The sequence below is a fragment of the Micromys minutus genome (assembly GCF_963924665.1).
Source record: "Micromys minutus genome assembly, chromosome: 19".
Lineage (NCBI taxonomy): Eukaryota > Metazoa > Chordata > Mammalia > Rodentia > Muridae > Micromys > Micromys minutus.
Window position 1 is genome coordinate 21,877,848 of NC_137954.1, and position 14,998 is coordinate 21,892,845.

The 14,998-nt window shown below is 41.1% G+C and overlaps 1 protein-coding gene across 2 annotated transcripts in view; it reads right to left on the reverse strand.

The window, feature by feature from the left end:
- Positions 1-14,998, reverse strand: part of ABCA12 (ATP binding cassette subfamily A member 12) — a gene marked incomplete at both ends in the record, with an annotated part of 165,172 nt that overhangs the window by 103,144 nt on the left and 47,030 nt on the right. For both annotated transcript variants that reach the window (XM_080932869.1, XM_080932868.1), the window contains one exon: positions 6,419-6,575. In XM_080932869.1, the coding sequence (XP_080788995.1) occupies positions 6,419-6,575 (157 nt within the window). The remainder of the gene's footprint in view (positions 1-6,418; positions 6,576-14,998) is intronic.

The following is a 14,998-nucleotide window of genomic DNA, read 5'->3' on the forward strand; positions in this document are numbered from 1 at the left end:
CTCCTTTAGGCTACCCAGTTATGATCAAGACTTATAAATTCCTTAATATGTTGACCTATCTCAGGGTTTTAATACTCATTGGAAGGCCTTCAGGTTCATATTTTCTAACTAAAACAAGTTATGTCTAGAAGTGTTTCAGGGTCCTATGTTGAGTGGATCCTAAAACATGTTAGAGAAGACAAGTCTTAGGAACATGGGAGATAGAGAGGAAGAGGCAGCACCATTGGCACTCTCTCTCTCTCTCTCTCTCTCTCTCTCTCTCTCTCTCTCTCTCTCTCTCTCTCATAAAGGACAATATTTACTTGGGACTGGCTTACAAGTTTAGAGGTTCAATCCATTATCAAGACAGAAGCATGGCAATATACAGACAGGCAAGGATGCAGGCAGAGCTGAGAGCTCTACATCTTCATCCGAAGGTTGCTAGTAGAAGACTGACTTCCAGGCAGCTAGGGTGAGGGTCTTAAGCCCATGATCACAGTGAGACACCTATTCCAACAAAGCGACACCTCCTAATCATGCCACTCCTTGGGCTAAGCATGAATGAGCCATCACATTCCACTTCCTGGCCCCCATAGGCTTGTTCAAACACATGAGTTTACAGGGTCCATACCTAATCATACCATAATGCAAAATACATTTAGTTCAACTTCCAAAGTCCCCATATTCTACAGCAGTTTCAATGTCAACAGTCCAAAGTTCAAGGTCTCTTCTGAGATTCATCCAATCACTTATCTGTAACCCCCAAAGCAAGACAGGAAACCAACTGGATAAAGTCCAAACTCTGAATCTCCATGGCTGATCTCAAAGTGGTCTTCAGATCTCCAGCTCCTTTTTTAACTTTATTGACTGCAACAAACTTCTTTCTCCTGGGCTGGCTCCACTCCCTGTTAGCAGCTTTCCTCTTCAGACAGTCCATGGCTCTGGAATCTCAAATGTCTTGGAGTCTCCAAGGAAATTTCAATGTTACAGCTTCTTGTTCCAATGTCTGGAATCCACACATAATCTGGGATCCTCCAAAGGGCTGGCCTTGTCACTTCTCCAGCTCTGCCCTCTGTAGGACTCTAAGCTCAGGTTGATCCACTCCATTGTTGCTGCTGTTCTTGGTGATCATCTCATGGTGCTGGCATCTCCAATACACTGGGATCTTCTGCTGCAACGAGGCTTCACCAATAGCCTCTCATGGGCTCTCTTCATGGTGCCAAGCCTCAACTCCTTTGCATGACCCCGTCAATCCTGGGCAGCCAACTATAACAGAGGCTACACCTTCACCAGTGGCCTTCCATGGCCTCTCACAGTGCCAAGCCTCAAGTTTTTTATGACCCTTTCATAGCATCAAAACCAGTATCACCTGGGTGACTCTTACATATTTCCAACTACAGCTGCAGCGTGAGTTACAACCTTGTCTATCTCTGGAACAGAGCCTCTTTGTGCTCTCAGAAAACACTTCCCAAAATATTTCATCTCAGTGATGCTGGTTGATTTTTAATCGCCACTAATTTCTCAGCTCCAGCTAACCAGCATCACCTGTCCCAGTAGTCCCTTCTGTTCTTGACTCTAAAGCCAGAGTCCCATGGCGAAAGCTGTGATGTTCTGCTGCTTTCTGGGACTGGAACATGCCCCCTTGTTCTATTACATTATCACTAGCTTCCTCTTTTCCAACTCCTTCACTGTCTAAGATTGACTTTGTACTCAGAGATCTGCATGGCTCTGTCTCCTGTAATGCTAGGATTAAAGATGTGTACCACCATGTCTGGATTGAAATGATTCTTCACCTAGAACTTGCTTTGTCCCAGGCTGGCCTTGAACTCAGAGATCTGTTTGGCTTTGTCTTCTGGGATTAAAGGTGTGTACCACCATGTCTGGATCTAAATTTAGCTGGATAGGAACTTACCCCCAAATCCCTTAATCTGTTATCTCCTAGGATATAGGATTCAGTTCCATTTCTCTCAGACCATATGTTTTATATTCTTCTCTTTCTCAGCTTGCTACGTTTGTTTAAAATGTTCTTCATGAGACTTAACCAGAGAACAACGTCTCTGCTGGGCATTTCTGAGACTTCTTTTGTCAGTGCAGTTACTCTGAGTCTCTTCATCTTAGCCTCGATGCAGCCTCTTCAAACAAAGGCAAAAGGTATCCACATTCTTTACCAAAATACCACAAAAACAAGTCTCTAGGTCACATATTGAAGTTTTCCTCCACTGAAACCTCGTGGGCCAGGTCTGCACAGTTCAAATTACTCATAGCAACAAAAGCTTCCATATTTCTACCAGGATAGCCCATTAAGCTCCACTTAAAACATTTCATGACTTTCTAAGTCCAAAGTCCCCATATCCAAAGTCTTCCGAACAAAAGCATGGTCAGGCCCATCACAGCAATACCCCAGTCCCTGTTTCCAACTTCTGTCTTAGGGTTTTACTGCTGTGAACAGACACCACAACCAAGGCAAATCTAATAAAGGACAACATTTACTTGGGGCTGGCTTACAGGTTCAGAGGTTCAGTCCATTATCAAGGAAGAAGCATAGTAGTGTTCGAGCAGGTATGGTACAGGGAGAGCTGAGAGTTGTACATCTTCATCTGAAGGTTGCTAGTGTAAGACTGACCAGCCAGTGGCTTATTTTTTTAAATAATATTTATTTATTATTAATAAGTAGCTGTCTTCAGACACACCAGAAGAGGGCATTGGATCTCATTAGGGATGGTTGTGAGCCACCATGTGGTTGCTGGGGTTTGAACTCAGGACTTCTGGAAGAGCAGTCAGTGCTCTGAACCGCTGAGCCACCTCTCTAGCCCTGACAATGTGCAGCTTTGTTCTACCCAGACACACAATAGACATGACAACACTGAGAAAATTCCTGAAAATCACAATGTAAAAGAAAAGCCGTTTTCCTGTCTCTCCATGTCGATTAATCCATGTCTCCATCTATTTTTTTCAGTAAGTTTTAAGGTTCATTCTCTGTGGTTTATCCTAAACACATCCACTAATCTATCTAATACAGCCACAACTTCTATTCTTAGTGATGGAACCTTTGTTAGCGTGTGTGTGTGTGTGTGTGTGTGTGTGTGTGTGTGTGTGTGTGTGTGTGTGTGTGTGTGTAGCCCCTGGGAGAACTCTCCTCCCACCTCCCTACCTAAATCTACATCTACTCTAATGATACATCTAATAGGAAGATCCACAGTGTTTTAAGAAAGCTGTGTGTCCAGTCACCATTTACGTCTAATGTTCTGGACATAGTAAGAGCTGAGAACAAATATTCATATTACGTGATCATTTGACTTCTATTTTGTCCCTCTGCCTCTTCCTCTGAGGTTCCAAATTCTTGTAGAGCATGAAATGTGCATAATTCATCTCTGAATCTGCAGCAACTTACATTGTCTGTAGCACATTTTGTGTAGTCAGTGTATTCAATCTGGCTGAATAATTGGCCTATGTGACAGCTAATGCATTTTTCCAGTTTGTTCTTAGAGAAATAAATTTAACCTTTACTTTAACACTGATTCCACTTAAAATGACTATAGTTTGAAATTAAAGCAAAATAGGAACCATATGTACATCTTCTTTCATTTCTACAGTCAAACTCACCTTGTTTCCAGCGTTTTCAGATTTATTTCAAAACTCGGTTATGTGTGTTATATGTTTTAACACACACACACACACACACACACACACACACACACACACACACACACGAATTCCTTGGATAAATCATACTGGCTATTTTTCCAGTTCTGCAGGGGTCTTCAAATAGGATCAAGGACATGAATTCACAAGCTGTGGGTCATGGAAAAGTATAATCAAGAACAGGGGTGGAATCTGTGGAGGCAGATACACCCTTCCCCAGTGTCCCCAGGAATGCTGAATCATTCCTCCAAATAATGACCCTGTGAGCTCTGAAAGGGTGATCTCTGCCCTTCACCGACTGTGTGAGCAATGACATGGGCCAGAGGTTCCCACTGTGTGATATATTCTTAGACACTACATAGGGAAGAACTACAGAGGTGAGCTCTGTGATATCAGACTACCCATCACTGTAGAGAGCAGGAAAGCTGTAAATAGAACCATCCCTTTGCCACACACATGCTGAGTTCAGCATCTTTGTTGTTGTTGTTGTCATTGCTGTGTTTTTTCTTCTTTCTTTTGTGAAGCTAATGCCTAGAGGAGTGTGAACTTAATGACAAGACTAGTGCCCAAATGAAAATCACATCTCAACACTAGGCCATCAGCCAGGCAGCAGTGACAGCAGTTTGATTATCATTCAGAAAAACATCTATTAAAGGCATCTATAAAAGGCCTCTTTTGATGCTACCAAATGTGTTTCTTTCCTCACTCCAGGACCAGAAGAGGAAGACTGTTTGGTGTTTTAATGAGGCTCTGCTAGTGAATCTTCTTTCACCAAAGGGAAGCGATTTAGAAGTTTACCAAGTAACCAGGTGCCAGTTTCATTGCAAGGCTGTATAAAGCATAAAAGTTAATAGAATGCCGAGAAATATCATTAATACAGTTTTATTACTGTACATAATTTCCTAAATTAAGCCAGTTGGTTCAGAAAAATACTAAATGTGCAGCAATATGCAGTGAAGTAGATAAATAACCTGGGGGTTAGAAAATCATTTTTAATAGCAGACATGACCAATTGTATTTGACTCTCTCTGCTGGGACACAGGATATTCCCCTTCTGGGAAAAATGTATTATTTCCATGGGGTCCCTGTTATGGGTAGGAAAAGCCATGAAAAAGAAAGTCATAATAAATGGATGGATGGATGAATACATGGATGGATGGATAGATAGATAGATAGATAGATAGATAGATAGATAGATAGATAGATAGATAGATTGACGGATGGATGGATGGATGGATGGATGGATGGATGGATGGATGGATGGATGAATGGATGGATGGATGGATGGATGAATACATGGATGGATGGATGGATGGATGGATGGATGGATGGATGGATGGATGGATAGATAGATAGATGGATGAATAAATAGTAAGTACATATCCCAAGTGTCTTCTCTAATGCTCAGATTGCAAAACACCAATCTCAAGCAACCATCCCTCAGAAGGCTTCCTTTCTATCAATGGGGAAAGTTCCTTTTCTTCCTTAAGGATGAAGATGGTATTGCTTAAGTATCTTCTTAAGCATTTTCAAGAAAGAGAAAGATTTTGTCTTCTATATGTCTGTGTCTGACCTGTAGAAGTATTGGGAATGGTGTCTGGCCTGTAGAAGTATCATCATCATTATTTGTTGAATAAATTAGTAAACAAGTTGTTTCAAGCACTGAACCTGACTGACTCACTAAAGCAGCAAAACCCATGAGCATTACCAACCCAAATGCACCAACTGTATGATGTTCGTTGTTTCTCATGATAATTCTTGACATGTTTACAGTTTATGCTAAAAAGATTGCACTTGATCTTTCTAAACTTATCACTCATCTTACAAGATGACGGCCAAAATGATGCTGATACAATTAAAGGAGAAACAGTGATACATGCTAAGGAATTTAACATTCAAGTTTGTGAACCAACTATCTCTAATCTTTCATTCAGTGAACCTTTTATTTTTAATTGTGACTGTTATCTCACGATTAATTTAAATTACAATATTGTTTGCAATTCCATTGGCAGGTAGGCTCCTGGGCATCTCTTTAAGTTACCGGGGAGAAGAGCTGACATTGTAAAGGACAAGGCTGTAATTGGTCTCCATTTTCTATCTTCGCTCCTTAGCTGTTTCTCACATCATAAAACAGAGCATGAATTAACCCCATCTAAAGGTTATTGTTTAATCATTGTACTTTGAGGGGGTTCTCTGGATATCCCTGGCTGTCCTAGAACTAGAACTAGCTTTGTAGTTCAGGCTGGGTTTAACTCAGAGATCTACCTTCCTCTGCCTCCTAAGTACTGGCTCTAAAGGAAGTGCACCAAGACCTCCCAGCTGATTACTTTCAACGTTATGATGTTGCATTTTGAGACCCTCAGTTGTCTTATTCACACTTCCTGGTTTTCATTATATCTTGGAGGACCACATATAGTCATATACATGTGTCGTTCTTCCTAGAGACATGTCCCTGCTGTTTACTTTATATCTGGGACTGTGTCTTAGGACAATGTGTCACTGGCAAGGTAGGGAGGTACAGAGAATCTTTGTGGGAAGCAAAATAGAACTTCAGCCATTCATCTTAAGACAGAAAAGTTAAGGAACTAACTGCCTCAGAATAAAGAGACTGTGCTCAATCTTTCCTGATGTTGGGACTTCAGCTTATATGCTTTTTCAGTCACATCTACTCACCTAGGATCTAAACGTTCACGTAGCTTTCAGATGGATACACTGGTTGTTTCCCAAGGAAAGACAATTGATCTCCCAGAAAGACTCAGCATCACCTAAGAAGCCCCACACTCATCACCCCCCATACCTTTCTTTAAAGAGCGTTGTCCCATCAATCCCCTTCCTGCGGAGCAGATCTCGGGGCCCATAGGGTGTGTCTTTACACTTTGAGTCTGTGTCACAAAGGAGAGTTTGTAGGAATGGGAAGAATCCAGCACTGGGAAGGTTTCGGGGTGCAAGGTAACCTGAAATTAAAAAATAAAGATGATGTTACTGTGACAGACATACCTGGGGAGGGAGGGAAGAATAGTAACGGCTGCATTCTGTAAAATTACATTTTGGGTAAGACTGTCTGGGAGCTTAAAAATTAGTCCCACCTTGGCAGAGAACACTGGCCTAGAGACTTTTCTTTACCTTGATTTTTCTAGGCTTCCTAAAATGAATCAAAGGACTTAAAAGATACCGGTTGTTGACACATGGGTTTTTCTACCTAGAGTTCATTCTAAAAACAAAAGACTTTAAAAATGTATCATTTTTATTTTTGACTGTGTGTGCATGCGTCTGTGATGTTGGATGCATGTATAAATGCAGGTACCTGCAGCAACAGCATCAGGAGCTGGGGTTCAGGCATTTGTGAGCCACCAAGTGTGGGTGCTACGAACACAGCTGAGGCCCTCACAAAGAACAGCAAGTACTTTTAACCACTGAGTTGCTCCAGCCCCTTAAAATAATGCTTAAGGTACTTTTAAGAACATTTGTTAAGAGTGGTTTAAAAAAATAAATTTATAAGTCCATGTGATGAAAGATTATGTAACCATTGAGCATGCCAATTCACATAGGGAAAGTTTATAATGTATGCCAAAGGGAACATATTTTTTTAAAAAAAAAAACAATGTATTTTTAAAGTAGTATAAACAGAATATTCCAAATCCTTTAAAATACATAATCACATTTGTATTAAAAACCCGAGAGATCACACACATAAAAAATAGTACATGGTTTAACTTGGGTGATACACTTCATGTGAATTTCCTTTCTTCTTTCTGACTGTATATTAGCTTTCCCTACAATATATGTCTGATTTTGTAATCAAAATGAATGCAACCAACTTTGCTGAAACTAAGAACTACTTTAGACTCCTCACACTTTAGCATTTTAACTATTATAAAGAAATGTTTCTCTGGCCCTTGTTTAAAAACTCAATAGTACTCCACAGTATTAAAAATAATGACTTCCTGAAATTTTTAGGCAAATGGATGGAACTAGAAAATATTCTGAGTGAGGTAACTCAGACACAAAAGAACACATATGGTATGCACTCACTGAAAAGTGGGTATTAGCCCAAAAGCTCTGAACACCCAAGATATAATTCACAGATCATATGAAGTTCAAGCAGAAGCAAGACCCAAATGTAGATATTTCAGTTCTTCTTAATAGAGGGAACAAATTACTCACAGGAGGAAATACAGGGACAAAGAGTGGTGCAGAGACTGAAGGAAAGGCCATAGAGAGACTGCCCTCACCCCCACCCTCCCCCACCCCGCTCCATTCCAAATGCAGCCCCCAAACCCAGTCACTATTGCTGATGACAAGAAGTGCATGCTGACAGGAGCCTAATATGGATGTCTCTTGAGAGGCTCTGCCAGAGCCTTACTGATACAGAGGAGGATACTTGCAGCTAACCATCAGAACTGAGCAGGGGAACCCCAATGGAGGAGCTAGAGAAAAAACTGAAGGAGCTAGAGGAGTTTGCAACCCCATAGGAAGAACAACAATATCAACCAACCAAATTCCCCAGAGCTCCCAGGGACTAAACCGCCAACCAAAGAGTACACATGGCTCCAGACACATAAGTAGCAGAGGATGGCCTTGTCTTCTCATCAATAGGAGAAGAAGCCCTTGGTCGTGTGAAGGCTAGTTTCCCTAGTGTAGGGGAATGTCAGGGTGTTGAGGTGGGAGCAGATAAGTGGGAGGGGGAGCATCCTCATCAAATGGGGATAAGAGGGGGGATGGGAAAGGGTGTAACCGGGAAAAGGGATAATATTTAAAATGTGAATATATAAACTATCCAATAACATCCCCCCCCCTAAAAAAACCCTCAATAGTAAAAAATGTCAGCAAAGTTAGCAGACAGCTTACAGATGTGGGAAACAGTTTTGCTAACTACACATCAGATAAGGGCTTAATATGTAGGGGATATACAGCATTGCATAAACACCAAAACCATAAAATTTCCAATCAAAAAATAGCTTATGGAATGAAAAGATGGCTCTTCTAAGAAGCCCACAAATGGCTGGCGAACATGTCAATAAATATGCATATCCAATATTAGATATTGAATATTCAATATATTGTAACCATCACGGCAGATTGAAACCCCTCTGTGACCATCTGTTACCCAAGTCAGAACGGTCAGAAGGGCTCCTGTCAAGAAAGCAAAGGATAGCAAGTGCTAGAGAGTGAGTAGAAAAGAAAAGCCCATTGCCTGCTGGTGGCTGTGTGACTAAAGTGAACACTGTGACCACCAGTACAGAGGTGCCTCAAAAGATTTAAAAAAAAAATGGAACTGCAATATCACCCAGCTATGGCGCTCTTGGGCATGTAGTCAAAGGACTGTGTATCATCCACCACAGAGCCACGTGTGCATTTTTGCTTGTAGTGACACTATTCACAATAGCAAGGGTAGGGAACAGCCCAGATCCCCATCAGCAGGAAACTGGATAATGAAAATATCGTTCATATACACCAAAGAATGTATTCAGCTGTTAACAAAACTTAGATTGGCGGGGAAATGAATGGAACCAGAAAATCTGGCATTAAGTGACATCGCCTCATCTCAGAAAGACAAAATCCTCATGTTGCCTTTCATATGTGGATCTTGACTTTGCATGTCCATATCTATGAGATATATGCATGTATGTTTCTAAATGAGGGGTTATAAAGGCAAGTACAGATCACGGAACTAGACAGGAGACCATGAGAGTGGACCAGGTGTGTTGAGAGGGAAGAGCAACACGTGCAACATGAAAGTAAAAATAAAGGTACCGGGAACAAGCCACATAAACAACAGAAACAAATTTTATTTGAAAAAAACTGTCAAGCTGAAACCTAACTCTGCAAAATGATAAAAGCAACAGTGAGTGGCCTGAATGAGTCTGTAGATCTCCCCCAACACCACTCAAGCACCATGCAATGGTGAAGGGCTGACTTTAACAACTGCTTTATGGAATGTGCTGGCTGGCAAGGCAGCTGTAGAATATGTGGGGTTTTTTTTTTTTCCATACTTAGGCTTGATATTAAAACACTAGATTTGTCCTGTGGGAAAAGATGAGAGACAATGAACTTCAAAAAAAAAAAAAAAAAAAAAAAAAAAAAAGACAGATGTTATAACTCTAAGGGAGATTCCAAACTGGAGACTCAAAACAAAACCTTAATTTCCTCATGAATGTGTTTTAAAGGGGAGTTGGTGCAAGTCTAGTTTCCTTTTAAAGAGAAAGAGACAAACTTAGCAGTGAGCTCACCATGACTGTGCGTTGAAATCAGAGCAGAGAAGATGTGAAGGGATGTGATCCAAATTACCTAAAAACAGGCCAGTGGAAAGAAAGACCTGGAAACAAAGGAAGGGGTTCAGAATGTTAGCCAGAAGAAAAGCAAGAAGATAAAGAAGGAGGTTTTAGGGAAAAAAGGTGTTGTTGACCTTGAAGATGAAGAGGACAGGGGTGAGCTTTTCTCTCTAATTTTTGCACAGAATGTCTGAGAGACATGAAGGTCTGCTCACACCTTGATCTTGAGCACTGAGATTCAGTTCTGGGACTTCTGATCTCCAGAGATGTAAAGTAATGCATTCCTATTATTTTGTGCAACTGACTTTATGATAATTTATTATAGCGTACATAAAGAAACAATGCAGAAACAATTACCAATAAGTCCTCAAAACTAATACTGGTTGTTTCAAAAACTTGGAAACTCAGAAGAGATTTGAGAGAAGTTAGGCCCACCTAATTACCCACTAGGACTATGTAAGCTGGCCCAGTTGGAGACATAAGAAAGAGTCCTTCTTCTAGACACAAGTACAAACTAAAGTGGACCAACTATTCCCATGCGTGTCTTCCTCGGGGAACTAGCTATAAGGGAACAATCACGTCAGCTCTTATCCTTTTCCACCATCCCCTCTATACTAAACTTTTGCCTCTGTGAAGGTCATGCAAGACCTGCACACATCTATAGTACAAGCTCACTATGAATGGTCATCTACTTTGTTACATAGATGCCAGCTACAGCTGCTCATTTAAATTATGATCCTGCCAATGAGATTATCCCTGCTCTATCTCAAGCATGCATAGACGCTGATTTGAAAGGGGAATTAGGGACTGGAGAGATGGCTCAGTTGTTAAGGGCATTGGCTGCTCATCCAAAGGACCTGGCAGGAACTACTATCATCCACTTGTAAGACAACTCAAACGTGTCTGTAACTCTGGTTCCTGGGCTCACACTGCACCATTTTAGCATCTGTAGGCATGTCACACATGTGTTACACAGACATAAACATGTATGCATATAGCAAGAACCTTCCCCTAATGAATAAAGACTTCAGGGGACCAATCACTGGGTGAGGAGTAGGCGGGACTTCCAGGTTGGAGAAAGGAAGAGGGGAGGAAGAGAAAGAGGCCTTTCTTTTGGACAGGGAGGAAGATGGAGACATGTAGGCAGGGGAGACCCCAGTTCAGGTGGCAGATCCTTTGAGATCCACACTACTGGAGACTATGTCTTATGGATTGTTAGAAGACAATTTGTCTTATTTCGGTGGGCAGTTTACATTATCGATTGGCTCTGAGTTTATTGTGTGAACATTTTGTGGGGTGAGCATTTACTGATATAAATCTAATTGATAAATTACAAGCCTCAAGAGTTTTGATTTTACCAGGTTCCTGAGAATGTGAGCAGAGTCCACAGTAGAGAGCCATGGGAGGGCGGCCCCTGCTGGGACCAGAGAGTAGCAGGCATCAATGTGTGGAGGCAGAGAGAACACAGGGGACAGAGAGTAGTGTGGTGCTTGAAACCATTTGCGATTTTCTAATATTTACTGTTACATATGCAGATATGTATACACATAAAATAGGTTGCATTTTGCAAAAGAAACAGAGAAAGGAAGTAAATGAAGGGCTGTTAGAAACACAAACAGAAGGTTCCATTGCTCTGGACCACGTAGTACTGCCTCGATGAATGAATGGAGCCCGGCTCTAACAAGCCGAAGTAAACGAAAGACCATGTTACAGCCTGAAGAGAGGCGAAGAAGGAAAGATGCCTTTGGAAGAAGGGAGCTTTACATCCAACTTTTCCTTTTCTGGAGCTGATTTTAACTTGCAAATTACTTGAGAAGAATTCGAAAGAATATAAACTCACAATAGTGTTCAGTGTCATAAAAAAAGGATGAACCTACTTATAGGAAAACTCATCACAGACTGGCTTTAATAAAAAAAAAAAAAAAAGAAAGGTCTGGGAGTATCAGAGGGAGAGATGATGACATTGTGCCTAGATTTTTGATGATGTTTAAGCTGTCATAATGGAACCATGCAAATGAGTAATAGGTTCCCTTTGGCTCAAGTGCCTCACAGGGTGTGTTCTGCCTGGAGTCCACACTTGACCTTCATCTTTGAACTAAGGTCTGTGCACTCCTCACAGGGAGGGGTTTGCAGCAGAAGCATGCCCATGTCCTGTGTTCTCTGCGACGCATACGCCATCCATTTTGCCACTCTTCCTAGGTTTGGTGCCCTGAGTTCTTTTCTCTTCCATACCGACCGTTCACAGTGCATGGGGATTCTCTAAAGCTACCAAGTAAGAATCCAGTAGAGTTAAACTCGAGTTGCTTCCTTGTGAAAGGAAAATGGATTTTTCTGTCTCCCACCCTTCTCAGTTACCTGCTCAAGGAAGTAACTACTTAAGAGCAGATTGTCACTAACAACCACAAGCTTTGAGGAGGAGTGGCTAGTTTCAGTTTGAACTTATTCTACTCTAGAGATGGCTCCATGGTGTTCAGATTCTAAACTAATGTCCTCCATTCATATCCCTAGATGTCAGAGTAGAGGGGGGAAAGAAACACCCCCCCTCTCCTTCACAAAACCTTTAAGATGCATGCATAGTTGATCCTAATAACTGATGACCATGTTCTAGACCAGAGATCAGGTTTAAAGAACAAATGGAGGAAGGCCACGACTATAAACCAAACCTCAACAAAACCTGCAGGTAAAATCACAGATCTCAGGGGCTCAAGATGTCAAGTAGGATAAGATCTTTGGTATCATGATACCCAAAGATTCCACGCTCAGGAAAACGCCCTTGCTCATCACTGGGAGAATAGCTTCTGGAGATCAAATTTGTCCCTAACCCAGTTTGGAAAAGGAGAAAGAAGGATAGTAATGGAAATTTCAAGTCACCAGCGGGTCAGTTTCCCAGTATCAGCAGGCAAAGGTAGTGAGTGACCAACCCTGGGTGGGAGAAGTTATTTCCTTAGAATGGAGAAAGTCTGCATTACTGACATAACCCCATTGTAACACCAACACATTTCAAGTTGTCTTGGGGAGTGGAATCAAAGCCAACCACAGGAAAGCTTTAGGAATGAATCTAACCTAAATCAAATTCAGTAAAATTTGCCTTACAAAAAGATTCAGATCTAAGAATTTTCAACAGCACGTACTTTGTGTTGAGATGCCAGTTCATATACCCATGTCCTCTGACAGGAAGGATCAGATTTTCCTTTCCTTATACACACACACACACACAAATCCTTATTCATAGCACTCTTCCTGAGACATACTGTGAAGATTAAAGCAATGTGTGGACCATAGCCTTAGCAGCATCACATGGGATTGAGTTAGAAGTGGAGTTTGAGAGACTGGGACAACCTGTTTTGCATGTGTAAGATAACCAGTGTTCAATTCACCCCACGGAAAAGAGAGACCTTAGTTAGCTGAGTTGCTGACTTAGAAGTGATGCTTAGGGCTTATTGAAATCTCTGTTCGGAAGGGTTCAGCAGTCTGTGCTCACAGCCACTTTAGGTACTTCTGGAACATACCCTACAGAAGATTAGATGGCAGATCCTTACGTCAGAGTCAGATAGGAAACATCTTTGCTCAGTAGACTGTACTAACGGCATCACAAATACTTAATCCCACAAAATGTATTTTGAAAGAAGCCATAGACGATGTGTGATCTTCTTTGTGTTCCAGCAAAACTTACACTTAACAAAGGAAGGCAGTTGGTTGGATGTGGTCTGTGAACTGTAGTTTGCTGTGCTCTGGAAGGGTGAGCCTTCCTAATTCATTCATTCTCTCTCTCTCTCTCTCTCTCTCTCTCTCTCTCTCTCTCTCTCTCTCTCTCTCTCTCATTTCTTGCTCTCATTCTTCTCCTTTCCTTCCTGAATCTTTCTTGGCTCTCCCCAAGCCTGCTTCCTTCAACTCTCTCCCCATCTTCTACTTCATCATCTTTTTGCTCATCATGTGACCTAGAATGCAGCAGTGTTCTCCCTGCATCTTCCTTCCTACTTACACTGTTTAAAACAGAAATTTCAGCCTTTAGTGTAAATGAAAGTTCCTCCATTGGACACTGTTTGGCCAGGAAGCATTTGGGAAGCTGGTTTGGTGACATTTACAGATATTATAGCGATGACAGAATTCAAAAATTCCCACTGTGTCTGTCTCAAAACAGGTCAGAACCCTAACATACTTGGTAATTTTATACTTCCAGGTGAAAAAAAATTAATCTTTATTCTGATAAAGAGATGAATTAAGTCTTAGAAAGAAAATTTGGACTAAAACCTAGTGAGTTATTCATTAAGGAGTTTATATGTTACTTAAGGTTTCAGACAGTGTCCTGTTGTCAGAATAATAGAAGGCCCTCTGGTCATACAAATGACGGTTGTTTTTGCTAAACAACTCCATGGCGTGGATAAATAAGACAACTAGATCTAAAAGCATCACCTACAAGCAATTAAATGCTCCATACAATTAAATCTAAGACTCAACATAAAATAGTACAAGCACAGAAATGGGTCTTGGAAGTATATTTCGTAATAATTTATCACAGTAAGTTTTTACTCTGGTAGTTTTTGAGCAAATGTTGTTATTAATCATGTTCTGAAGATGTAATTAAGATGGTGAAGAATATAAAGCTGCCCTTTCAAATCATTTCATAGACATTGTCAAGGAGACCCAGAGAGCTGGCCCTGCTTCCCTCCATAGGAATTTCCCACCAGGTTATACCTGACAGGAACGTTTCTACTCTGCCCCCCTCCAGTAGGGAGAGACAAATGTATCTGCTCCACCTAATTCCACACCCACTGAGGAATGGTGTCAGCACTCATGAGGCCCAGTGTGACAAATTATGGGAAAACCTGAAAGGACTTTAAACACTTCAATAGAGAAAACCAGCACATTTGAAAGAGGGGGACATTCCCAGTATAAGTCTTACCCCAGTGCACAACACTCCACAATCAACTATGAAATGTATGTGAATTAAAAATTGGTTCAAACTCCCAAGGTTACAAGAATACTGCATGATATAGGAATTTAGTGTAACATAGACCTTTATGTTATTAATACACTTAACTGTTAGATTTTCTACAATGTTAAAGTCAACATAAATTGCACCTTCAATACTGTCTTACATTCTT